Source organism: Brachyistius frenatus, unplaced genomic scaffold (assembly GCF_029030835.1).
Source record: "Brachyistius frenatus isolate BFR_SWC_R1_liver_20210118 unplaced genomic scaffold, ASM2903083v1 Contig_3, whole genome shotgun sequence".
NCBI classification, from domain to species: domain Eukaryota; kingdom Metazoa; phylum Chordata; class Actinopteri; family Embiotocidae; genus Brachyistius; species Brachyistius frenatus.
Window position 1 is genome coordinate 2,180,740 of NW_027210602.1, and position 23,361 is coordinate 2,204,100.

Consider the following 23,361-nt stretch of genomic DNA (forward strand, 5'->3'; position numbering starts at 1 on the left):
TGTTTAAAGGTTTTAATGAAGCCTTTGCTCTGCGCGTTTTTTTCTTTTGCAGACGTTTCTCAGTTGCATTTGAAATGAACTTTTTTGATGCTTTTATTGTGGAAGTCGATGTCGGCATCCGCGTGGTCGGAAGCGCGTCACAATATTTGGCGACGTTCACGGTGCGCCGACGTGATTCGACTGTTAAACGAGTTTAGTTGGTTGAGTTGGTTGAGTTGGTTTAGTTAGTTCCTCTTCTAGGTTTCAATCAGGCGTCTGTCAACGGTTCATTTTCTGTTTCAGCACTCAGGTGGAAGTTTTCGGAAGCTTTAAATTGATCCTGAAAGTGTGAAGGCTACTTCCGGGACAAGAGCAGCACTCCTGCAGTGATTTTTTTTTTTTTTTTTTTTGAAACAGTGAGTCCAACGCTGAAACCAAACACTTTCTCTCTGAAGCTTAAAACATGACGCGAGACGGACACGACGTTTCAAGTTTACGTTTCCTTTGCCCCTTTTTCGGTATTTATTTGAAACCTCGGTTGCGACCTTTGACCCAGACTTGATAAGAGACTTTTTGAGTTCTCGGTGAGTCACGTGTTTGTTTGTTTGTTTGTTTGTTTGTGCTTGCTCTTCCTGTGCAGATGCTTCTTGGTGAAGAGCTGTAGATGCCCACGATGAATTTCCACCGCCTGTCCCTGAGAGCGCTGCTGTTCCTGGGGATCTGGCACTCCGGCAGGAGAAGTCTCGCCTCGGCTCCACAGCTGCAGGAGCAGCCCAAGAAGATAGGTAAAGGCAGGTCCGGCAAGCCTTTGCATATCTGACAGACCCACACAGACGCCGAACAACTATAAACTACACATCCTGTCTATTTACGCTTGTTTGTTTTTTTTGTGGACCCAGGTTGGCCTTCGACCTTCTTCGTCTCTGCTCACCTTGGCATTTGGACAAGCTCGTTGATTATTCTCCTTATTCTTAACTGCTATAAAATCCTCACCGTAGATTTTGTGCAGCTAAAAAGTACATTAATGCGTTTTACGAACAATTTACAGCAACGGTGCTCTCAGGCTTCACTTTTAAATGTCGTAGGCCTGCGTGTCATCGAGAGAAAACAATGATTATATCCTCTTTCCTGCTAACGCCCATGTCCTTCGTCATTGAAAAAAAAATTTAGAAAAAAAATTAGCAGGACGACTTGAGATTAAAGATTAGTGTTTTAATTATTCTGAAGATTTTATTTTAGGTTTAGAACATTACCTTTCTGTAAAAATATATCGCATTTTAATGGAATGTAATTTCACATAACATGACCCTTTTATTTTGGCCTGTGACCGTCCAGATGAACTTTTGGCCCTTCATTTGGGCAGCTCTGATTTAAAGTGGGTTTTTTTTTCGCAATTCACGGTAATTTAATTTGTGATCGTCTCTAAAGTTCTTTAATGTCTTCAGTGAATTGGCATCTGAACACTAAATGTTGCATAATTGTGTCTCTTTGTTGTCCTTGTAATGTCTTTTTTTATGTTTTTTGGGGCCTTTTTTCATTATTTTATATCTTTTGTTGTTGTATATCTGTTTCTAGCTGTCTTTGGTTGTTCGACATCCTAACAAGTTGTTTTGCGTCATTGTGTTTCTACATTTTTAGAATCAGTTTCCAGTTGTTTTATGTCCGTTTCAATTGTTTTTTTTTATTATTATTCTTATTTTAGTCGTGAAATTGTTTTGCGTCTATTCGTGGGTATTTTTTTATTTCTCTTTCAACTACAGTTTATCTGAACAAAACAAAACAAAACAAAAAATCCAGAAAATGTGATGTGATATAATGATCCAAATAACATCATAAAATACTGTCATTTGTCTCAGACTTGTCAGTTCTTAGAGGATCTTGACGTGTTGGCCATATTTTTTTGTCCTATGGGGTACCGATGAAGAAATTCATCGCATGTGAATATTGACTCCTATTTTGTGAACTTTTGCCCCCGTTGTGCATTTGGGCTACGTCTGTAACGACGGGGCCGCTTTTTCCACCGCAGATTTTCCGGTGTTGATAATAACGCATCCGTCCCACGTCGCGGGTGGGAAAGAGGGAGGAATACAGCTTTCCTGACGCGAGGAGACATTGTGGGTCGGACATGCGTGCGAATTCTCGTTGGTTTACTCTGCTTTCCTCGCTACTTTTTTTTTTTTAAAGCTGTGGTCGGAGCGGGCATCGGTGGCACCGCCGCGGCGTATTACCTGAGGCAGGAGTTTGGAGCTGGGGTGAAGATCGACGTGTTCGAACCCGGCTCCGTTGGCGGGCGGCTGGGGACGGTGAAGATCGGAGATTTTGAGTACGAGACGGGAGGCTCGGTGATCCACTCTCTGAACCTGCACATGAAGCACTTCATTGAAAAATTAGGTAACATCAACACATCCCGAACCTCTTGCATTCAAACATATGAAATGCTCAAATACATTCAGTGGTTAAAACCATGATCAGCGTGTAGTTTAGTATATTTGAAACTCGAGTTCAGCTTATGTTCCCTGTTTTTTTTTTTTTTTTTTTTTTTTCAGGTATTCCTCCAAGGAAAGATGTCCCGTCAAAAATGGCGATCTTCGATGGGAAGGAGCTCGTGTTTGAAGAGAGTAATTGGTTCATAGTTAATTTCTTGCGCATGCTGTGGCGATACGGGTTCAACTTTCTTCGAATGCAGATGTGGGTGGAGAGTATTTTGGACAAATTCATGAGGTGAGGAGGAGAAGCAGTTTCCAGATCAAGGAATGTCAACGCGGACTCGCCGTTCCTCATGCCCGTTAATGCCTCTTCGTGACCGTGTGAATTTCATTCGCAGAATCTACCAGTATCAGCAGTTTGGCTACTCATTCTCCAGCGTGGAGAGGCTCTTGCACGCTATGGGGGGCGATGGTTTTCTGACCCTGATGAATCAGACTCTGGAGGAAACCATGATGGGAGAAGGATTCTCACAGGTCTTCCTCAACAACATCGTGGCACCCATCACTCGTGTCAACTACGGCCAGAGCGTCCGCATCAATGGCTTCGTGGGTATGTTTTACAACAGGAGAGTTCATCACGTAGCCATTTTTGTTGTTGTTGTTGCTGCCGAGCTAACGCGGGTCTTGTTGCGTAGGGGCGGTGTCGCTAGCGGGGGCAGATTCAACCCTGTGGGCAGTGGACGGAGGCAATAAGAGAGTGTGTTCGGGCCTGCTGTACCACAGCAAAAGCGAGCTCATCGCCGCCAGAGTTACCTCCATTTCAGTCAAGGTTCGACCATCCAAGACGGGTAACATTCTCATTTCTTCTTTTATCCACAGAACCACCCATTTTCTCTTTTTCTTTTGTTTCTCGTGTTTTTATTTCCGCACCTTTTTTTTTTTTTTTTTAAATGAACCACATTTCATTTCATCCCCGCTTCCGTTCAATTTCAGGCGACGCGGTCACTTTCTATGAGCTTAACTACGTTGGTGATTCCGGCTCGGCACACTCTCTGTACGACATCGTGGTAATAGCGACACCACTTCACCCGGGAAAATCTGACATCGCCTTCTCGGGCTTCTCCCCTCCGATGCCGTCTCACTACCCCGGTCGCTACCACCAGACGGTCTCCACTCTGGTCCACGGCCTGCTGAACGTGTCCTACCTGGGGACGGCCGAGCCGGCCTCCGACTTCTCCGTGTCCGATGTCCTCACCATGGACTCCAAAAACTCCGTCATCAACAGCCTGAGCTCCATCGACCCCGTGCACATCCCCGCCGGGTACGAGCGACCCGCGGCCGACCAGGCCAAAGTCTGGAAGGTGTTCTCCCCGCAGCCTCTGTCCCAGGCGCAGCTGGAGAACATGTTCCTCTCCTACGATTCGGTGTCCGAGACGCCGTGGCTGGCTTACCCGGCTTACCGGCCGCCGCACCGTAAGACCCCTCCTTTCATCCTGCACAACCGGCTGTACTACCTCAACGCCGTGGAGTGGGCAGCCAGCGCCATGGAGATGAGCGCCATCTCTGCCAGGAACGTGGCCCTGCTGGCGCACCACCGCTGGCACCAACAGGTCGGCAAGATCGACCAGGAAGACCTGCACACCCGGCTAAGAGGGGAACTCTGAGAAGTGAGAACTCGAAGAGAACCACCCGAAACGGGAATCAAAAGCAATAAAACCCCCACCAATCGAGCCGATCGTTTCCACCGGACTAATAACATTGTACTCGGCAAAGTAATTGTTCCGGGAACGTGACAACCGTAGAGCCGCAACGTTAGTCCGGTAATTTATCAAAAAGAAAATTCACCTGCAGTTGTTTTTATGAATGGATTCATCATTTAAAGGACCCGTACGTGGGATTTAGGAGGATCTTTTGGCAGAAATGGAGTATTTAGGATGTTTTCATTAGTTATAATAACCTGAAACTACGAATCGTTGTGTTTTTGTTACCTTGGAATGAGCGCTTCATGTCTGTAAGGGATTGACATTTCAAGCAAAAGTACTATTTGAAAATCACTACGACCTAATCGACTCTTGGTCAAGTGGTAACGGAGTCTGGTAGCAACGTGTTCTGGCAGACAGCTTGTGTGTGCATTACTGCCACCTTCTGACGGGAGTGACGCATTACGGCCAGGCATCGGTTAAAAACGGGGTAAATTGAGAGGGACGGCAGTTGCTTTATACTTATTGTTGGTTTTTTTTCTATATGCAATGACTATTTGAAAACCATGTCCCATCACTAATACCAATAGGGATCGGAGCACGCCATGTTGGACACATTTTTCATGCAATCCTCTTGCGCACGTGGAAGAGGACGGTTGGGGGAGGGGTGCTCAGTCTGTTGCATTCTATAACCTCACCACTAGATGCCGCTAAATCCTACACACTGCCCCGTTACAGCAACTGTGAAGCAGCAAAGATGCCAAATGTTTGATGGTTTCAGCTTCTAAAATGATTTTAGATTTTATTTTTTTATTTTTTTTGCGTCATAGTAAATTGAATATCATCGGGTTTCAACAAAACGTGACTTTAAAAAAAAAATTTTTTATATATATATATATCGTTGGGCTGTTTTATATACTGCCCATAAATGCAGATTAATGGATAATCTTTATTTGCGGGTGACGATGCGACACAGTCTGCCAGGGCAACAAACACGAGCAGTCGAACAGTCAGAAGAGTTTTCAAACAAGTCAGCGGTTTCACCAGCTTCTCCAAAGCAGCTTTATTTGGAGATCAAACCAAAAGTTAGAAGTGAGTGCTCCTGAAATGTTTATAATGATCCTCATTGCACAGAAAAACATTTAATGGAGACCCACGAATTTAAATAAGTCGTAGGCTTGCATCTCAATCTTGTTCCGTGCTCTGATGGATGTTTTTAACTGACAGTTTGGGCAGTACTTTTTCCGGTTTGATCTAACCTGTGGAGGTTTGTTTAAAAACCTGTTTGACTGCTACTTTTTGGTGAAGCGGCTGATCTCCCGGATCTCAGCAGCTACAATTGTTATTATTACTGACAGGTAAGCAAAGAAGAACGACCGAGCGCTACAGAAGCCACAGTTTGTTCTCCGTGTTGACACTGAATGCATCACCAGCAGCACGAACGACAGTACAAGTTGGAACAACATTGTACTTTGCTGAACTTTATAGTCACTGTGAACCAACGCTGCACTGCAGGGCAGACACACAATTGTCCCTCTGTCTATACGTGTCTTGAGCAAATTTTTGATTATTTTTTTTATTGTGTGTTGCTCCTCTACTGACCAACAGTGATACAACAGTGTATACATTTTTTTTTTTTTTTTTTTTTTTTAAATCAGCTCGTCTTACCCTTTAACCAGATTATTGCATAGTGTTCAATGATGTCCCTTTGCTGATTGGTGTCCTCTGATGACTTCCTGGTCTCTCTACCTCCTCAGCAGACTACTGCGTACGTTGTAAGTGAGGACATGCAGCTGTCAGCGAGAGAGTCCTGCTGCGGAGACATTCTCTTTGTAAACTGAACGATACCGACATCAGTTATGAAAAGTCCCTTTCTTGCTATTTAACTTCACTAATTGAACGGTGTAAGCACGCCACACACGAGGTAACAGATGGATAAATTCAGCTTCTTCAAACTATGATTGTGCCTTAAATACATCAAGAGTAATTGGCTCATGTGAAATGATAAAGAGTAATTTTTTTAAATTCTTTGTCTTTTGGTCTTCCCGTGTCATTTTTGAAGACAAAATGTCCTCTGCAGTCTGACCACCGGGACCAAACTGCAACCAGTGTGATGCATTTCTGGATTTTGTAGGGAGGAGAATTTAAATATTGTGTACCTGTGATGTATCAGATGTCATGTTGCTTAAAGAAACTGCACTCCTAATACCACTTTCTACTCTGGGATAAAAAAAAAAATTATATATATATATATATATATTTATATAGTTTACTAATGGTTCCTTAAGCACATTTAAAAGTGTGCTTTTTTTTAACATCAAACAAAAACTAAGAATATTAATTGTGCACTCTAATGGACAAAAAAACCAAAACAAATCCGGTGTACACATTGACGTCAGAATATATTTGATTTCAAACAATACTGAAACTTCCCAAACCGTACTGTTTACAATCACAATAAAGTGATGAAACCTTGAACTCCTTTTGTAATGTTATTATGCCTTCAGCGTTGGCCACTCTTGTGAATGCGACAACCCAGGATTTCCTCGGGGGATTTGAATGTTCTCTGGGAAAACATTCAATAAGAAATGTTCTTTATGGAATGCTCTGCGAATGTTCTCCAGGGAACATTGTGTGAACATTTTCAAGAGCGCAAACGCCTGTTCTGGAACATAGTGCTCGGTGGTTGTTGGTCGACGATGAATACTATAAGGTTGTTCGGGATCTCTTTGATCCGTGTGATTAACTGAGCAATTGTCTCGCCGAGCTGCGTTGTGACCCCGTCGTTCATCAGCCAAGTGTGCTCGGTGAAATCACCACTTCCAATTCCTAAAAGGAAGCGAACATTGTTTTCAGCTCAGACACATGGAGTCCCTTTTTTTTTTTTTTTTCATCAAACATCCCCAATAGAGGCCCATGTGACTGAGGAGTCAACAATGGGTGGCATTGAGGGGCTGAATAAGGATATGTCTGTGTGGTGATGTGTCACCCAGCTGTCCTCTCAGGTAGGGAGGGACAATGGTACCAGAGCCGCCTGTCCATGCAGAACATGTGATGTGACTGAAGATATAAGAGGCTGCAAAGTGACAAACAACACACCACACCGCTGTTTGGAGTGACACCCAAAATCATCCGCAAACCAAACCAGACCAGCGGCCAAGATGAGATTTCTTGTGCCTCTATTTGTATTCCTTGCTGTGGCAGCATTTCACACGGGTAAGAGCAATTCCTGATTTAAAAAAAAAAATAATAATTTAAATACAAAATATGCTTCTCTCCAATGATGGAGACTGAGAGGTCAAAATGTGTTTGTCTTTATACATGTCTGTTAGATAATACGTATGACTGTAAGTGCACAGAAACCAGCTGCTAATTGTTTACCGACTTCCGTCATGTAGTTATCTAAAGCCCGACTGATGTATTTGTGATGACTTCTAGTGCTGTCAGCATCTCTGGGATCTGCGGAGAAGGAGGAAAAGGTTGTTCTGTACGGTGAGGATTTTTAGTTTTTATATCAATATTAAATCAGTAATGCTGAATCTGTTAAAGCTGATGGTTGTTGCGCGCCTCAAACTTTTTTTCTTTTCTCTTCATGCAGATGGGCTAGCTGAACTGCAGAAAATCGGTACAGCACTCCAGTCCAGTCTTTTACCGTTTAGGAACCAGCTGTTTCAATTTTTAAGATTTAGTTCACCATTCATTTAATTCATTTTTTTTTTTTTTTTTTTTGCTGGTTTATTTATGAATATGTATATATCTGTATAATGTTTATTTTCCAGTATTCCAGGAACTGTCCACGTTATTGTATCTTGTTTTGTGTAACTTTATCACTTTTGTCTCTTCAGATCAGGTTGAGTTTGAGGCTGCTCAGAAGAACCAGGCAGCTCAGATGAATGGTAAGTTTGTAAAACAGTGACCAACGTTTAGCAACGAGCCTAAAAAAAAACACACACAAAATTTTTTTAAAAACGATGATTTGAAGAACACTTTTTTAAAATTCATTTTGTGAAGTGCAGAATTTAAAAATAATTTGACTTTCCCATCAAGTTACGGAGGAACCGAATGAAGATACCCGTTACCTCGGTGAGAAGATGCAGCAAAAAGTGACTTCATCCAAAATTAATAACGGCTGATCCGGGTTCACTGGGTAATGAAATCTCTCTAATCTTTCACATTACAGAGGCTGTTCAAGATGGATCTGGTAAGTTCTGGTTTCATCGTGTGATCAGCGCCTGAGCTGACTTGTCACCAACACCGGAATCACCTGTTCTAATGTTTTCCACAGTGGAGGAGGAGCATGCTGAAGCTGAGAAGAACAACACAGGTGTGTACAAAAAAAAAAAAAAAAAAAAAATAGAAAAGTAAAACATCCTGTTGGCCTTTACAGACAACACGTGATCTGTCAACCCTGAACTTCAATATTTACATAACTGTGAACTCCTCCTTCTCCAGCAGAGGGAGGCGGGAACGCTGCAGATCCTGAGGGTGAGCAGGTTTTACTAAAGCAGCCTGTAGATGGCAGCAAAGGACAGTTCAGGAAAAACTCTGCAGGACCAGACCTCAGTACAGTCACATGTGCAATATTATATCACTAAATGCATGCCTTTCTTTCACCAGAATCTGAGTCTGAATCCTCTGAGGAAATTGAAGGTGTGCTTTTTTCTTCTTTTTTTTTTCTTTAGGTGGCTCATTTTAGTACAATAAAGCTGTAAAATCAGCTTTTGTCCTGAAATCAATGTTAATCTCTGTTTTATTCACTCCGACAGGGAGACAGAGGCGGGGTAAGTGTTACTACAACACCTCGTAGTAAATCCAACACTACTTTATGAACTTTGAACTAAAGGGAAGTCTGATTGTTTTTTGGTTTTTTTTCAACCAAAATTTTCATGAACTCAATTCGCACTGTAGGCTTTTAGTTTTGTTGTTGGCTGTTTGTAAACAAATGTGTGAATTTAAGTCAAGACATAAAGGACATGTAAATGTCTTCCTAGAGCACGACCAGGCCGTGACCGAGACTGTGAGCAGTTTGGGTAAGATTCAATATTCCAAAAAAAAAAACACTACGCGTGAATTCAACAGTGCGACTGCCTGCTGTAATTTCTCATTTGTCCCTTGCAGATGAAGTCAGTCAGGATTCAACCAAGCAACAAGGTGAAAACCTCTAAATTATTCCATATGTCAATATTTACTACAAAAATATACACACAAGTCTGAATGTATCACCAGCTGTTACAGTTGATGAGCCCAGTTCAGATGATTCAGAGTTCTTGAGGCGGACTCGAAAGTACCTGCTGAGGCAAGATGTGGTGAACTGTTTTGAGGAAGAGGGAAATTTAAATTGTAGGTTATGCAATGAGTCGGGTTGTGTAAAACCAGAGCCAGTCAGAGCCGGTCTCGGCTCGCCTTAAACGGTGTCAAAACCCTTTATAGACTGTCTGCTCAATCAAGTCGGCAGTAAAATGCTTCAAGTCCAATTATAAAATTTACCACCAGTAAAAAGTCCTCGAAGTGATATTTTTATCACTTTAATTCATAGTCAAAACAATGTTGTTCTGAAGAGTTCACCGCAGAGAGGAGTTTTCAGCTTGACCTAAAAAAAACAACAGATTGTTTATTTGAACGTATGCGTGTAAAATGTAGGACAAAAAAAAAAAAAAAAAAAAATCCAGGGCACTCCGAGACGCCTGTCCCCAGGTGCTTATTGTGCTTGATTTATACTACATCATCTGCTGCTGGTTATTTTAGGACCAAGGATGCATTGTCCCTGTCCTAAAAGATGCTGAGAGAATTGTTTTCAAGTCATTTTGGTCCAGTGGGTATTGGTGCGCCAGAAAAGCTCATTTTTAACTGTGGTTAGAAAAGTCTAATTCTATGAATTCATTGAGTAAAAAAAAAAAAAAAAAAAAAAAGAGAAATTCAACCTGTGGTAGTAAATCCTGATCCTTTGGGGATGAAGTAGGCGGGGGGGGGGGGGGGGGAGTTGTGCTTTTGTGCTTTATGGCTGTAAAATTACACACCGGTGCGGCCATCATTCATCAGTACCTGCACAGGAGGAGTGAGTCATATCATTAACAAAAAAAAAAAAAAAAAAAAGACTCGGGAGATTCATCGAGAGCCCTGGAAAACTACTGCATTGTGTTGTGTTTGCAATGTAAAGCTAGCGTAAAGGAATCCTTCCCCGTGTCTCTGCATCACAGATGTACTGGAGTGAGAGAGCCCAGTAGCACTCGGACGCCGGCGCTCACTCATCACCCGGTGCCCTGAGCTGCTTACCAACAATAAAACAAAAAGGGAGCGATCCCCCCTGTCTGTATAACCTGTGTATCTCCTTTTGTTTCATGTCATTTGCTGCAACACAGTTGTACATTATTTTACCACCAAAAAAAAAAAAAACAGTTCAAAAACTAGTATTTTCCCATTTTTTTTATTTTCATTTTTCCATCCACAAATGTGGAGCAGATTATGTTGATGTGCATTTAAAAAAAAAAAAACCACTTCTTTGGTACCTAAAGGGAAAATAAAACAATTAAGGCAACTACAGCATCTATAGGTCTGAAATGCATTTAGTACTGCAGCCAAATGACCACACAATGGTGGCATGCAACTTATAGCTGCGCTCATTCGAAACGAGAGAACAGATCAGCTCAACATCAAACCACCCGGTTAGACAACTTCCAGTTTTAAAAAGGTCCCTGTTCCTCCTTAGTTAATGATATTCAGAGAAAGAGGAAAGGTAGCACGAGCCAACTGCCTCGGCAGGTGCAATCTACGGAAACAAACCAAAAAAAACAAAAACAAAAACAAAATACTGGAAGTAGCTGGTACATGGTGAACTAGAAAAGCATTTAACCATCAAGGATGATGCAATCAAGTTTTAACAGGAGACTTACGGTCTTGCTTGTGAGCACTTTTGTTTGCTCTGGTTGACTTTCTGCTGTTTCATTTCTCAAAACTGAAGTTCGGGCAGTTTACTTCTGCACCGACGAGTGTAAAGCCTCAGGAGATTTACACGAAGAACCGGATGTGTAGACGGATAATCCACCGACTAGGGACTAATTATACAGTATCTCTCGTAGTTAGTTCGACCGTAGTTAATGAAACCGCAACGCTTTGAGCATGGTGGAATCATTTCGCAGAATATGGTAGAAAACATGGTCACCAACCTCGGCTGAAAATCCATTTTGTTCTTTAGCAGAGTGGGGGGGAAAAAACAAAACGACATCCCAGTTTTGGTGATACAAAATCATCAATAACAAACTCTTGGAATTTCACGGGCAAACACATACACACCAATAACCTTGTTTTCACCTAAAAATACTGCTCGTGCGTCTACGTTACGTTCAGCGTGTTTTATGATGGGAGAGTTACATCTCTAAGAAGGCTAATACTGCATTTTAATTGTTCGTTTCTGTCTAATGTGTAAAACAAAATTAACAACAGCATGTTTGTATATACATAATTGTAAAGTAAAAAAAACATGGAAAATGAGTATTAGAAAAAAAAATCTGTCGATGTTTTTAGATTAAATCTTTACAGAATGATGTGATATGGAAAAAAAAAAAAAGCAAGTCAAGAACAAAGAAATACAAGATTCCAACTGGAAGTTATGTGAACCAAATGGAACAAACAGCAAATTCTAGGTTGAAAGTGATGCAGTCAAGAACCACAGGCCCATGTCACAAGTCCTTTCAAACCTTTTTTTTTTTTTTTTTTCCTCCTCCTTCCTTTTTCTTCCGAAGTTGTTGGCTTGAGGTAAGCGATATATTTTGGCCTTCCAACTTTACTCCTCTTCTCCTGGTGCGCACTGGAGCGGCTTCTTTCTCCTTCCCCTGCCTGGGGCGCGGCCGAACGCTCACAGGATGACGTAGATGAAGATGGCCATGATGGCGGCGCTGATCAGACCGGAGATGGGCACCGTCACAAACCACGCCATGAAGATATTTCTGAACAGACGCCAGTCCACGGCCTTCCTTGAGCGCAGCCATCCCACTGCCACCACGGAGCCCACCTGGGAAACACAGGGGTACACCGGTAAACCCCTTCGTCCTCCTCCAAATTATCTGCCTGCACATCTGAACTGGAAAGTTTTATTGAGGACAAACTTGCTCCACGTTTGGACTTCCTACTAGACTGTTTACTGGAGCCTATTAAAAAGTCTCTCCCCCCCCCCAGACCACAGTGCTTACCTTGCAGTGGGTGGTGGAGACAGGCAGGCCAATGTTTGATGCAACCACAACAGTCAAGGCGGAGGCCAGTTCAATGCTAAAACCACTGCAGGGGGGAAAAAAAAAACACAACAGTCTCAGGTTGATGTTTCTGAGCAGCCTGATAAATTCAAAGACTGGGTAGTGTCTGAGAAAGATGTGGTTTGAATGACCGGGACAAACGGATTGTGTGCCGTCTGTGGAGTCTGTACCTTGAGGGGGTGATGGGGGTAAGGTCTCTGCCCATAGTCTGGATCACCCGGCGACCCCACACCCAGAGTCCAGCGCAGATGCCCACACCACCGTAGAGCAGCAGCCAAATGGGTGTCTGCGCATCCGTCATCACGTTGCTCGTTTGGTAAACCAAGTACAAAGCCACCAATGGTCCAATGGCATTGCTGCAGGAGGTGAGAACGGGGTTACTTCAGTGGCCAAAAGCGTTGTGGCAAGTAAAAATGTCCCCAACAGCCTGAATACCGAAAACAAACGCGAGCCCCATTTAGGGAGAGCACGTACCTGACGTCATTGCCTCCGTGGGCAAAGGAGCCGAAGCAGGCGGTGAGAATTTGGAGGAACTGAAACAGGGTCGAGACCTCTGGTTTGTCGGCCTCGAGCCGGTCGTCATCCAGAGAGCTACGGCTGCTGCCGGCATCCTCCTTCCTAATTTCTAGCGTCACGTCACCCTCTCCCAGAGCCTCCGGGGTTGTGTGCTCTGCCACAGCGTTGCAGTAGCTGGTGTAGCTGTCCATGCGCACACGCTTCCGTTCCGGAACGCCCGACCCGGGGCCCTTGTCGCCGTCCTCGCTGGCGCGGAAATCCCCTTCTTTGTGCTTGAAGTCTCCGTGCATGCCGATGATGGCCATGGTGTAGGAGGTGTAGCTGTTGTTGCGCCGGATGGGTCGGTCGCCGCCCTCGCCCATGCAGTCACCGACCTTGGCCAGGTGGAGCTTGTGCAGCAGGTCCTTGTAGAGGCCCGAGTCCTTGTGGACCGTGTGGTACTGGCTGTAACCGTTACTTGGCAGCTGTGCCGGCCTGTTGTTGAACTGAGCATGGTTGTTGAACTGGACCTGATTGGTAGCGTTTGTGGAGCCATTGCTCTGCTGCACTTGTTGGTTGCTGACCTGACCGTCTGACTGAACCTGTTTGGGGGCTGCAGGAAGGACAAAGAAAAGACTGATTACAACTCGCAGTCAGTTGTAGCAGTTGGCAGCAGAGTTGCATTTGAAAAATGCTCTTCATTGTGGAATTTTACACCCCATAACCATTCAGCTGTCAGTACGTAATTTTAATTGCACATAAAAGTATTACCAGTGTTGTCTTTTGGCGTACTTACCATCACTTGCACTGCTGTAGTCCGTGTCGTCAGAATCTCCAATGTCAAATGCCACCTTCTGTTCCTTATTAATGTCGGCGTCGTCAGAATCCCCGATGTTAAACGCGACCCTGCGCTCCTCAGGGGCAGCCTGAGGCTGAGCAGGGGAGTCTTGATTGACAGCTGCATCGATAGGTGTAGACGTCTCCTTGGCCGTCGGCTTCAGAATTGGACACTGGGCCTCTCTGAGCTCTCTCTTTTCCATCAGGGGGCTCTCCGAGGGGCTGGAAGACTTGATATCTCCTAGTAGGGGAGGAGTTGGGAAGCGAGATATACCTTGGGTCATGTCCAAACGTTTACACAGTACAGCAGAGGAATCCTGGCACGGCACGCGTTTTTCCTCTCAACTACAGCTGCAGGGAGTCGTACGAATTGCATAACCAGACTCGGAAAACCTTTTGTTGTACAAATGTAACGTTACCGGTGTTCAGAAGTGAGCTGCTGCGTTCACAGGATCAGATAAATGGGATTACAAGGAACATATTTACACTACCGCCAGCAGCTTAAGTTATGGAAGACGTTAAGACTCCACACAACCGGAGGCTCACGTAACGTTTGTTTGTGGTTTTAAAGTGAAGCAGACACTCGGTGCCAATATTGTTAATTTGATAAATAAATCCTGGGAGTGCTCTGGCCGTTTAGCCGCATTGCATCATCACAACTGATCAAGGCCGGAGCTGAAGCAGACGGCCTTCTATCCAAATGCCATGTCAATGCCTTAAGTCAACCTGGGCTTATTTTAGTCAAGGAGGTAAAGACCAATTAGTGGATCCCTGTGACCCAATTAGTCAGCCGGTCTCCTGGACAGACGCTGAACTAGAAACATTGTGCTTGGTCAGAGAAACCTGCTGCTTTTAAAAAGACAATCGGAGTGAAAAGTAGGTCAGTGTCACTCAAACAATTTTAAAGTCCATCCCTGACAATACATTTTTTTAATCAAGTTTGGAATCCAAAGGTTGTGTCAAATTGAATAAAAAAAAAACTAATGGGAATTTGTAGGCCTGATTCCCTTCATAGGGTCAGACACAGCTATTCTGTAATCTGCCCTAACAGATTGTTAATGAAGTAACAGAATAAGTAGCGATACTAGAGCTGTCATGAGAATCTGTGAGCATAATAGCATTGTGCTACAACACACTCACAGAGGTTAAAACGAATGGTGATGCCCTTCAACAGACAATAACGCTATTGGTGCGTAAATCCAAATAAATCTTGGATTTCAACTTTAATCCAGGATTAAATAACAAAAACGGTATTTTTGGATGATTTTCATCATGATAAAATATCACTGAGCTCCATTTGCTGGATTAATATGATCCCTCTGTGTGAATCGGTAAAGAGGTTGCATGTGCAACACTACATCCCTCATTTGTCCAATGGTTTAAGGAGGGAAGCCATCTTTTTTTTTTTCTTTTTAAAAACAACTGGTGACGGAGATTTGAAAACCCGAGTCATTGTACGGTTTAAAAACATAAATAATACTTACGTTCAATCTTCTTCTTCAGGTAAGGGCAAACAATGAACCAGACCACGAGGCCGGTCAGCAGAGAGAAGCCCAGTGAGATGAGCAGGATGACCCACCAAGGGACCTTGTCAAGTCCCAGCACTGAAGGATCACCAGGTGCCACACACACACACAACACACAAAAGCAAATAGAGAGAGGCAGTTTTAAAACACAAGGCAGCAGGTGCTACCTTTCTTGACGGACGACACACACTGAATTTAGACTGGAATAACCCCAAATACAAGTGAAAAGTTGTATAAACTCGTAAAAACGTCGGCCAAAATAGTATTTACAAGTCCACATGAGGTCATATAAGGAGGAACAGGTTTCCTCATTGAAAAAAAAACCCCACATAAACGGCACCAATAAATGAAAGTTAATTACAGGGCAGTCATTTCAACGTGCCATCTTCCGACTCTGGTTGTTAACAACAAGCTCGACTGCGTCGCTTTCTTTGTGCCACGTAGTTAAAAAGAAAAAAGGAAAGCGAGTGTACCCCTAGTTGTAAACGGTTATGTAACACCTGATAGATGAAAAGAGCGCGAATGTCACCGTGACACCCCCCCCCCCCCCCCAGGTGTCCGGCAAACAACCGCAATGTGGACAATGAGCTCCGTATAAGGAGACATAACTTGGGTAGAAAAAGCAGGAGAAAAGGCGAGGGTGGGGGTGGGGGTGGGGGTTTGACCTAGCAATAATGGCACCCTCTTGCCAACACTGCAGCATAGCTAGTGCAGCAGAGGTGGCTGTAGCACAGTGCACGCTGGCTGAAAGTAACTATTCAAATTTCCCTGGGGAAGCGGTCGCCTTCGTATATTGACACAATTCAAGTCAACAGTGTGGTTAGATGAAAACAAAACAGCAGCTGCAGAAAACACCATCTCTGGCGGAGTGACCTTGACCATATAGCATTTTTTTTTTTTTTTTTTTTAAAGAAAAACAACAACATGTCCACTAGCTTGGGAGTGTTTCGGAAGTTGAAGATAAACAAATGGGAAATGAGAAGTCAAGGGTAGGCGATATGGGTAAGGTTGCCGTCTTCATTTGAGAGCAGAGTCCACAGTGCACTCTCTCCACTGAGTCACGCTGCAGCATGAGACTGCAGAGCACCTAACTGATGTTTATTTAGTTACGCAATGGAAGCCCAGTCCTTTGAGGACGGGAGAGGCATAAGAGGGGAAAAAACCCGGAGACGGCTCCGTAACAGCTGAGGCTCCCGGAGTGCACCGGTTCACGTGTGGCGAGACGTTCAGAGACAGGTGTGGTTCGGCTACACGTCACCAAGCAGCTACGCTCGCCACAATTCATCAAAATAAAAATAAATTAAAAAAATATATATATATAAAAACCCTCCCCGAAGCTGACCGAGGTTCCATGAGAACATCCACATGCGTGGCGACTTGTTTGCGAGAGACTTTCAAGTAAGAATGAAAAAAAAAAACCAAACTACTCTGGTCTGGAACTCTGATCAACACTCCCACACAAAGGGGTGAGTTTATACCACAACCATGCAGTGGGATGAGTGGGTCTGCACAGGAAATAAAATTCAACCGCAGCTGCGTTCCAAACCCCTCCCTGAAACCTGTGTATCCCCCGGACTACATTACACAGTAACATAGTTTGTCTCTCCCCCCCCCCCTCCTCCCATCCTCCCCCGCCTCCCCCAGTAGTGTCTGTGCAGCTCACCACCGACCTCCATCACCGTGACAGTTAAAAGTGTCCGTTTATGACTCAATTGGGGAGGAGCCCTCGGTTATTTGTCCTTACTTTAGTGTCGAGCTAAATCGCGCACCTACCAACAGTATTAGGATTAAGCGACAGCTGCATTAAGTACCGACGAGATCCGTGAGCTTAACATTCACTCCTGACAATTAATAAATATTCATGAAACTACAGTTGACGACAGCAGCCGCTGAAGACTTTGTTTCAGGTCCACGGCTCGGGTTAAAAACAAATCGTGTGTGAATGGGATGCTGCCGATTGTTTGGCATCGCCGGAGTAACCGACGCCACGGGGTGTTTGTTTTTCAGAGGGGTAACCCAGGCAGAAAATCTGTATCCAGCTAAACACATTGAAGTTTGTCCATTGAGGCTGTGAGTGAGGAGGCCAAAACGTACCGTCACTGTGACACTCAGCACTTTGAAACACACACACTCTACTATGCAACAAAAGAAATCAGTTTAGACCTGCATTCAAAGCAGGCGGTGGGACGTTTCTCTGATGGCAGCCACATGGATAGGCTTGACGGTAAACTCGGCTGAAGTAGGAAACATTTTCTAGTCTCTCTGACATGCCATGCTAGAGTTGACAGCAATTTGTCTACCGACTTGGAAAACCACCCGCCTTCATAGTCAGACGACCAACATTTAAAGACTGCGAAATCAAATGTTAAATGTGTTTCAGGGTAGGCTTTCATTATATAAATGAAAGGGGCTGCAGTGGCGTGGCAGCAGCCGAGTGATTTACGGGGTGTGAACATCCAAGTCACACTGAGCCTCATCTGCAAAGGTTCGCCAGCTGACACTCAAATTGCAATAATTTTTTGCACATGCTGACTTGAGGTCTCTGGCACTGGTGTGTGTGTGTGTATATATGTATATATATATATATATATATATATTGAGTATGGGAATGTGCTGCGGGACGCCTGGTGTCCAATCGCACCACTACGCTAGCATGTAGATCAGGGGAACGGCGAGTCCTATCACAGGAATCCAAACACACTGTACTCTGTTTGCAGTAGATACTGCTGCATTAGAGCGCATATATCAGCAGTAATGAGCTGCCGTGGCCCCGCCTGCCAGAGTAGCATAGTATCCAAAACAGAGCCTGAATTCACCACATGACTTTGAGGATTAAAAACAAAACCCTCATTTAAACTCGTTATCAAATGATGATCAGAGGACCCATTGAAGATTATCCAAAAGGTTAAACTGGCTGGAATGTATTGATGGTGTCAGTGTGAATACAAAAAAAAAAAAAAAAAAAAAAAAAAAAACACCAAGGTGTCTACAGAGTAATCTCGCACCTTTTTTTTTATGCGAGGCACCCAATTACAGGTCCTCCTGTACGTTTAGGCGTGAGGGACGTCACACCGCTCTACAGAATGCGCCTGACTAAGCAGGGTTACGGGCTATGCTGGAACTGCAAGTGATCTCCTCTCTGTGCTGTGTGCTGATGTGCATGCACACATCAGCGCACCATATCTGGTCAAACTCTGGCCTGTAGCCGCCATTTAAAGGCCCAGGCCAGCTAACATCTTGAACAGTTAGGCCCTGTAGAGAGAAGAAAGCAGAAGGAGCAAAAGTGGCTCGTTTAATAGGGAGTTTCTGGGAAAACCAACACGTATTCACAAATACTACGCAAATTCTGAGCAGCAATACAACAACTTAGCAACAGGCAATCATTTCAACAACATCCTCTTTACTTCTCTTTTCCTCCTCCATGTCTGAACGACAGACAGTGACGTCAGGAGTTAAGTGAATTCTTATTTCCATCTCCCTGTTGTGCTCCACTCTAAAAAAAAACTTCATTCCAGCTATGACCCACATAGAACCACAAGCAAGAGAGCCCAAAAAAAACATGTGAAAATAAACACGGCTTCTGTGAAAAACGGTAAACAGTCTGGTTCGGTCTGGAATATGTGCGGGCATCCGGCTGTCTGAGGGAGCAGTTTATTTTAAGCTGTGGCTGTGGGCAGGCATGCAGACCAGAATGAAACAATGATACTCACTCGGAGCGCCAGTGAACATGATGGAGAACAGGTTGATTCCCATCGTAATGGCGTAGAAGACGGGCAGGGCCTTCAGTCCATTAGGAACCGGGTCTTTCTACAGGGACCAAACAGAGTACCGATTCAGAAAGACAAATTCCACTGTACAAACGGAAGAGCCCCATTTCGCTGTCAGGTTACAGTTGGCGGCACAACAGGAGCATGGCGGTAATCTGAGCCACGCGTGGACAAGGAGCTGCTTCAGAGGACAGTAGCTGTTTATGGCCATGTATAAAAAATGTCTTCAATTTCACTTTGGGCGCGGACCGGGGCAGCATTGACACTACGCTAAACCCATTGCTCCAGAGAGTTCCTGTATTGTGTTCAATCTGATAACAGCAGGCTTACCTTGTGTAAGATGAATACGCGCACAAAGTAGAAAACAACGCCAGACATCATTCCAGACAAAAGGGGACTCAGGAACCAGGAACTAACTGCAAATGGAATAAATAGGAGCATTATTATTTAGTGGAACTGTAATATCAGACTTTTCTGTCACAAAAATTAAACAGAGAGCCATCTTGACGGAGGCATGCGACTCTTGAAATTATACACCTCATTCGAAGAAAAAACATTTTCCTTTTCACCTTTTTAATCTGAACTGTGATGACATAAAAAAAAACTGAAAGTGTCTTGTACTATTCCTTGATCCCTCCCCCACCTCCCTCCCCCATAGCACATGTTATTAACAATAATAATGTCAGGTCTAAACAGGAAATCTTGACTCAGTTTCCGTCACAGTCACTATTTTGTACTAAATAGTAGCTAGAATCATTTTCCTGATAAAGTGGACATTCATGGACAGTAAAGATGGATCATTTGACACTCAACTGATCAGTCAATATGGTTTCTCGTTGATATCTCCATGTCTCGTGCACAACCCTTTATAATTTGTGACTTCTTTTAGGTTGTTTTTTTCAAAAAGGCCAAAAACTGGCCTAAATCTTGTCAACCTAAAAAAAAAAAAAAAAAAAAAAAAAACAACACCATCAAGTGCAATAAATGGTGAAATTCTGTCTGCTTCTGTATATTCCCAAATTGTAAAACTGCTTCACATTTTCTGGGTAGTGTTGCAAGCTTGTCAAAGTCTTTTTCATCAGTGCAGCCCAACTCAAACTTCCACAACATTAGCGACTAAAAGAATCCCTCACAATTTATACAAGCCACATTTTTTTATGTTCTGAATGTAGCTTTGAACCTGCAAAGGCTGTTTATGAATTTTTTTTTTTTAAACACCGGTTTGCAAATCCACATATTGAAAGTCCTCACACAGACAAAACACTGGCTGCAGTGTTATTATAACGCTGTTTTACCAATCACAACCCGTCGTTACAGTAACACAGTCTTTGTTGCAAGGGCATTTCTAGGTCAGCTGATTTGTGTCTTCCTTACCAATTCTGAGGAGTTCCAACCACCTGACTCCCTGCTGGCCTTTGGCAACCAGCGAGAAGCCAATAGTAGCACCAACAATGCAGTGTGTTCCAGAAATGGGGAGCTTAAGGAATGAGGCGGCCAGCTGCCACACAGCAGAACCTAATTAGAACAAATGAATTGATGACATTAGTCAACACGCTGAAATCACCGCAGCTTTTTTTAAACGCCACAATAAATCAACAAATTGTGATCAGCGGTCAAAAAGTGGCGTAGAAACTGGTAAACGTTTTAAAGTGTTTAAAGCTCTTGTTTCAATAGGGGGAAGAAAAAGCAAAAAAAAAAAAAAAAAAAAAAGCAGAGTAAGTTGGGCAATTCTTCATGAAACGATAGGCAGAAGCCTAGGTCTAGGTGTCGGCTTGACATCTCAATTTTCTACTTCAAGTATACGAGACAAGCCCACGCCAAGATCCGTCTGCAGGGTTCAGTGACCGCAGGCGTAACTAAATGCGAGAGAAGCCGCAAATACTCACCAAACATGGCACTGACGGATCCAGCCATCAACACGTGCTCGGAGCCGTTGTACATGTTTACGTCGATGATACCTTTGCGGATGGTTTCGCTCACTTTGGCACCCAGGAGCACGGAGCCCAGCGTCTCAAACACCGTGGCCAGAACGCACGCCTGTCGCAAGGTGACCACTCCTGAGCCCACGGCTGTGCCAAACGAGTTCGCGACATCATTGGCACCCACTGAAAAGGCTAAGATGAAGGCAATGACGAAGCCCACAATGAGCAGCCACATGTACTCTGTGAGAGCAGTGGGGGCTGCCACCGTAGCGGCCAGTATTATTGCGGTCATAGTTGTCGAAACCATGATTGTAGACTATATAGGAATTGCTTCACAATCTTAAAGGGAATGAATGCCTTTTTTTTTTTTTTTTAAATAGCTTATTATATAATACTACTTCTAAACAGCAGCTAATAAAATAATAGAGGTACAAAATAAAAATAAATAATTAGCTATTCCTTAGGCCCACCTGTCTTAACAGGATTTCAGGAATTCAGCAGTGCAAATATTTAAAAAAAAAGGTTTATCTGGATATGACCAGAAAACAATTAAGGTAAACAAGAGGTATAGTGCAGATTTATTGCTATCCTGTAATTATACTAGATCTGTTGTTGTTCTTTGGGAGCTTCGCCTTCAAGCGGAGTGAACAGCCAGCCATTGTGCAACCGTGACTGCGGATGTGTACATCCTGGGAAGAAAACACAGAAAAGGCTCGTATTAATACTACTTTCTCCTCATTTCACCTTCACGTGGAGGTTCATTTAAAAATGAGGTTCATATAAATAAATAAAATAAGGACACGTCAACACAACACAAAGGAAAGGACGAAGAGGGTTTCACACGAGGACTGGCCGGCATTCACGTCAACAACAAAAGCGGAAAAGGAAGCGATGGAGATCAGTAGTGAACGCTTGAAACGGAAGGAGGACCTCTTGTTGCTGTCTTTCCCGAGATGTCAACGAGAGGCCATTTTTTTAGTAAATGGCGCACGAAGGACCGCGATTATTATTAAACCGGCGTCCTTTATGTTGACCCACACGCTTCGCTCCTTTCATCGGTTTACCGTCCTGGTGATTATTCGTGAACATAAAAAAATAAATAATAAATAAAAAAGGGCGCTGCGCGTGATAAGGAGTGCCGTCATCGGCACAAAACATCGTGACTTTTTCCTACGTCTGCACGTGTCGTCATCCATTCGGACCTGACCACGAGCGCCGCCTGCCCACTACGGCTCTCGCGCGCCTGTAGAGCAGAAGGACATGTTAAAGACCCGAGACGAAAGTCTTTTAAAATGTCTCGTCACCGTAACAGCGGCCGTGTTTTAAAGCTGTCGTACGTTTTAAGCGTTGTTTTCAATCGCGTGGGTTTTTTTTTTTTTTTTTTTTTCTCGTAAACGTCGACGCAACCGGATGTGACTCAGTTTAGGGAACCCACGCCACAGATGCGGTACCGCCGGGTGTCAATCGTCGTTTTCGCGTGGTCCCAATTTTAACGATGTCCCGAAGACACCGGGTAGGCATGTGGTCGGTACCGCTAAACAATTAGGGGAACACTAAAATGTAAAAGGACATCGTTTCCACGGGCCGTAAACATTACGTGAACTACGAGTCCTATTCACGGAAGCCCGTAATCAATGAGCGTAATCGGCCCTGAATTAATAAACACGTTTAAACTCCCCGTGTTTTGTATTTTCACCCAGTAAAAACACATCAGTCATAGTTTGAATTAAACGTAAATGCAATACTCTTTAGCCTTAGCTTTGCACGAACATTTACGATGCAAGCCTTTAATTACGGTGTTCATAAATAATAATTAAAAAAAAAACTTAGCTCTTTAATTAGATACAAAATCAAAATGGTTTAAACTTACCAGCCGTTGCAGTTGTCACTCCTGTAGAGAATAGATCTTGTTAGCCGGGAAGCTAATTTGCGCGCCCACACGACGTAACGGTACGGTAGCGCGCGCGGGATAATAATAATAATAAAAAAATAAAAAATAATAATAATAATAAAACTGATAATGAAATAGATCCCGGTCCCAAAAAAAAAAAAAAGAAGCTGCCTCGAGTAAACAACAAAGTGACTACGTCAAAGGCGGTATTTACGACTGTCTAATTCGATGTAAAGTAAGTCCGTGAAGGTCTCAGTTTGAATGAACGCGTCGGAGCCGCATGTGTGTAGAAGTCTCTGTTCCGGCTGAACGGAACTGGAGGAGTTTCTTTTTTTTTATTGGATACACCCTTCGATAAGCCCCGCCCCCCTCCCCCCTCCCTCCACCTCCCCAGCTGTTAGAAAAGCTCGTCATGTGATCAGTGCGTTGGTGCTCGTCGAAAAAACTCACTGAGGAGTCTTTTTTTTTTTTTTTTCTTTCATAGTATTTCTTTTCTCTTTATATACGTAAAGCTGACAACCTACAAACACTACAGAGTGTAATACAACACCACTAAAATAATGCTCACTGTT

The 23,361-nt window shown here is 43.6% G+C and overlaps 3 protein-coding genes across 7 annotated transcripts; 2 read left to right on the top strand and 1 right to left on the bottom strand.

Moving 5' to 3' along the window:
- The first annotated feature begins 389 nt into the window (after positions 1-389).
- On the top strand, positions 390-4,714 carry pcyox1 (prenylcysteine oxidase 1). Of its 2 annotated transcripts, XM_069702766.1 has the most exons (7): positions 390-497; positions 620-764; positions 2,164-2,370; positions 2,526-2,700; positions 2,804-3,015; positions 3,101-3,253; positions 3,399-4,714. In XM_069702766.1, the coding sequence occupies exons 2-7, from the start codon at positions 644-646 to the stop codon at positions 4,067-4,069; spliced, it is 1,539 nt and encodes a 512-aa protein (XP_069558867.1). In that variant the 5' UTR covers positions 390-497; positions 620-643; the 3' UTR covers positions 4,070-4,714. The 2 variants fall into 2 exon arrangements, with proteins under 2 accessions (XP_069558867.1, XP_069558857.1); XM_069702756.1 differs by having other exon boundaries at positions 390-764.
- Positions 4,715-7,196: 2,482 nt separating this feature from the next.
- On the top strand, positions 7,197-10,421 carry LOC138623340 (uncharacterized). Of its 3 annotated transcripts, none has more exons than XM_069702823.1 (13): positions 7,197-7,321; positions 7,544-7,597; positions 7,704-7,730; positions 7,951-8,001; positions 8,153-8,188; positions 8,286-8,306; positions 8,391-8,429; positions 8,561-8,590; positions 8,723-8,755; positions 8,872-8,886; positions 9,097-9,135; positions 9,224-9,256; positions 10,303-10,421. In XM_069702823.1, exons 1-13 carry the CDS (start codon positions 7,267-7,269, stop codon positions 10,314-10,316), a joined length of 447 nt encoding a protein of 148 aa, XP_069558924.1. In that variant the 5' UTR covers positions 7,197-7,266; the 3' UTR covers positions 10,317-10,421. The 3 variants fall into 3 exon arrangements, with proteins under 3 accessions (XP_069558924.1, XP_069558932.1, XP_069558915.1); XM_069702814.1 differs by having other exon boundaries at positions 7,198-7,321; positions 8,558-8,590; XM_069702831.1 differs by lacking the exon at positions 8,561-8,590.
- A 92-nt stretch (positions 10,422-10,513) lies between these two features.
- slc20a1b (solute carrier family 20 member 1b) lies at positions 10,514-23,153 on the bottom strand. Of its 2 annotated transcripts, none has more exons than XM_069702777.1 (11): positions 22,769-23,153; positions 20,863-21,587; positions 20,351-20,491; positions 19,307-19,392; positions 18,920-19,016; positions 15,168-15,287; positions 13,643-13,924; positions 12,826-13,459; positions 12,522-12,707; positions 12,292-12,376; positions 10,514-12,113 (listed from the first exon to the last, which is right to left on the bottom strand). In XM_069702777.1, exons 2-11 carry the CDS (start codon positions 21,203-21,205, stop codon positions 11,958-11,960), a joined length of 2,130 nt encoding a protein of 709 aa, XP_069558878.1. In that variant the 5' UTR covers positions 21,206-21,587; positions 22,769-23,153; the 3' UTR covers positions 10,514-11,957. The 2 variants fall into 2 exon arrangements, with proteins under 2 accessions (XP_069558878.1, XP_069558887.1); XM_069702786.1 differs by having other exon boundaries at positions 22,073-23,153.
- Positions 23,154-23,361: the final 208 nt, after the last annotated feature.

Excerpts from the sequence above, each read along its gene's own strand:
- LOC138623340 (XM_069702814.1), top strand. The coding sequence starts at position 7,267 with ATGAGATTTCTTGTGCCTCTATTTGTATTCCTTGCTGTGGCAGCATTT. Across the intron at positions 8,307-8,390 it reads GGCTGTTCAAGATGGATCTG|TGGAGGAGGAGCATGCTGAA; the intron begins GTAAGTTCTGGT and ends TGTTTTCCACAG. Across the intron at positions 8,591-8,722 it reads GAACGCTGCAGATCCTGAGG|AATCTGAGTCTGAATCCTCT; the intron begins GTGAGCAGGTTT and ends TTCTTTCACCAG.
- slc20a1b (XM_069702777.1), bottom strand. The coding sequence starts at position 21,205 with ATGGTTTCGACAACTATGACCGCAATAATACTGGCCGCTACGGTGGCA. Across the intron at positions 19,393-20,350 it reads GTTGGAACTCCTCAGAATTG|TTAGTTCCTGGTTCCTGAGT; the intron begins GTAAGGAAGACA and ends TTCCATTTGCAG. Across the intron at positions 13,460-13,642 it reads CTACAGCAGTGCAAGTGATG|CCCCCAAACAGGTTCAGTCA; the intron begins GTAAGTACGCCA and ends TCCTTCCTGCAG.
- pcyox1 (XM_069702756.1), top strand. The coding sequence starts at position 644 with ATGCCCACGATGAATTTCCACCGCCTGTCCCTGAGAGCGCTGCTGTTC. Across the intron at positions 2,701-2,803 it reads ATTTTGGACAAATTCATGAG|AATCTACCAGTATCAGCAGT; the intron begins GTGAGGAGGAGA and ends TTTCATTCGCAG. Across the intron at positions 3,254-3,398 it reads GGTTCGACCATCCAAGACGG|GCGACGCGGTCACTTTCTAT; the intron begins GTAACATTCTCA and ends GTTCAATTTCAG.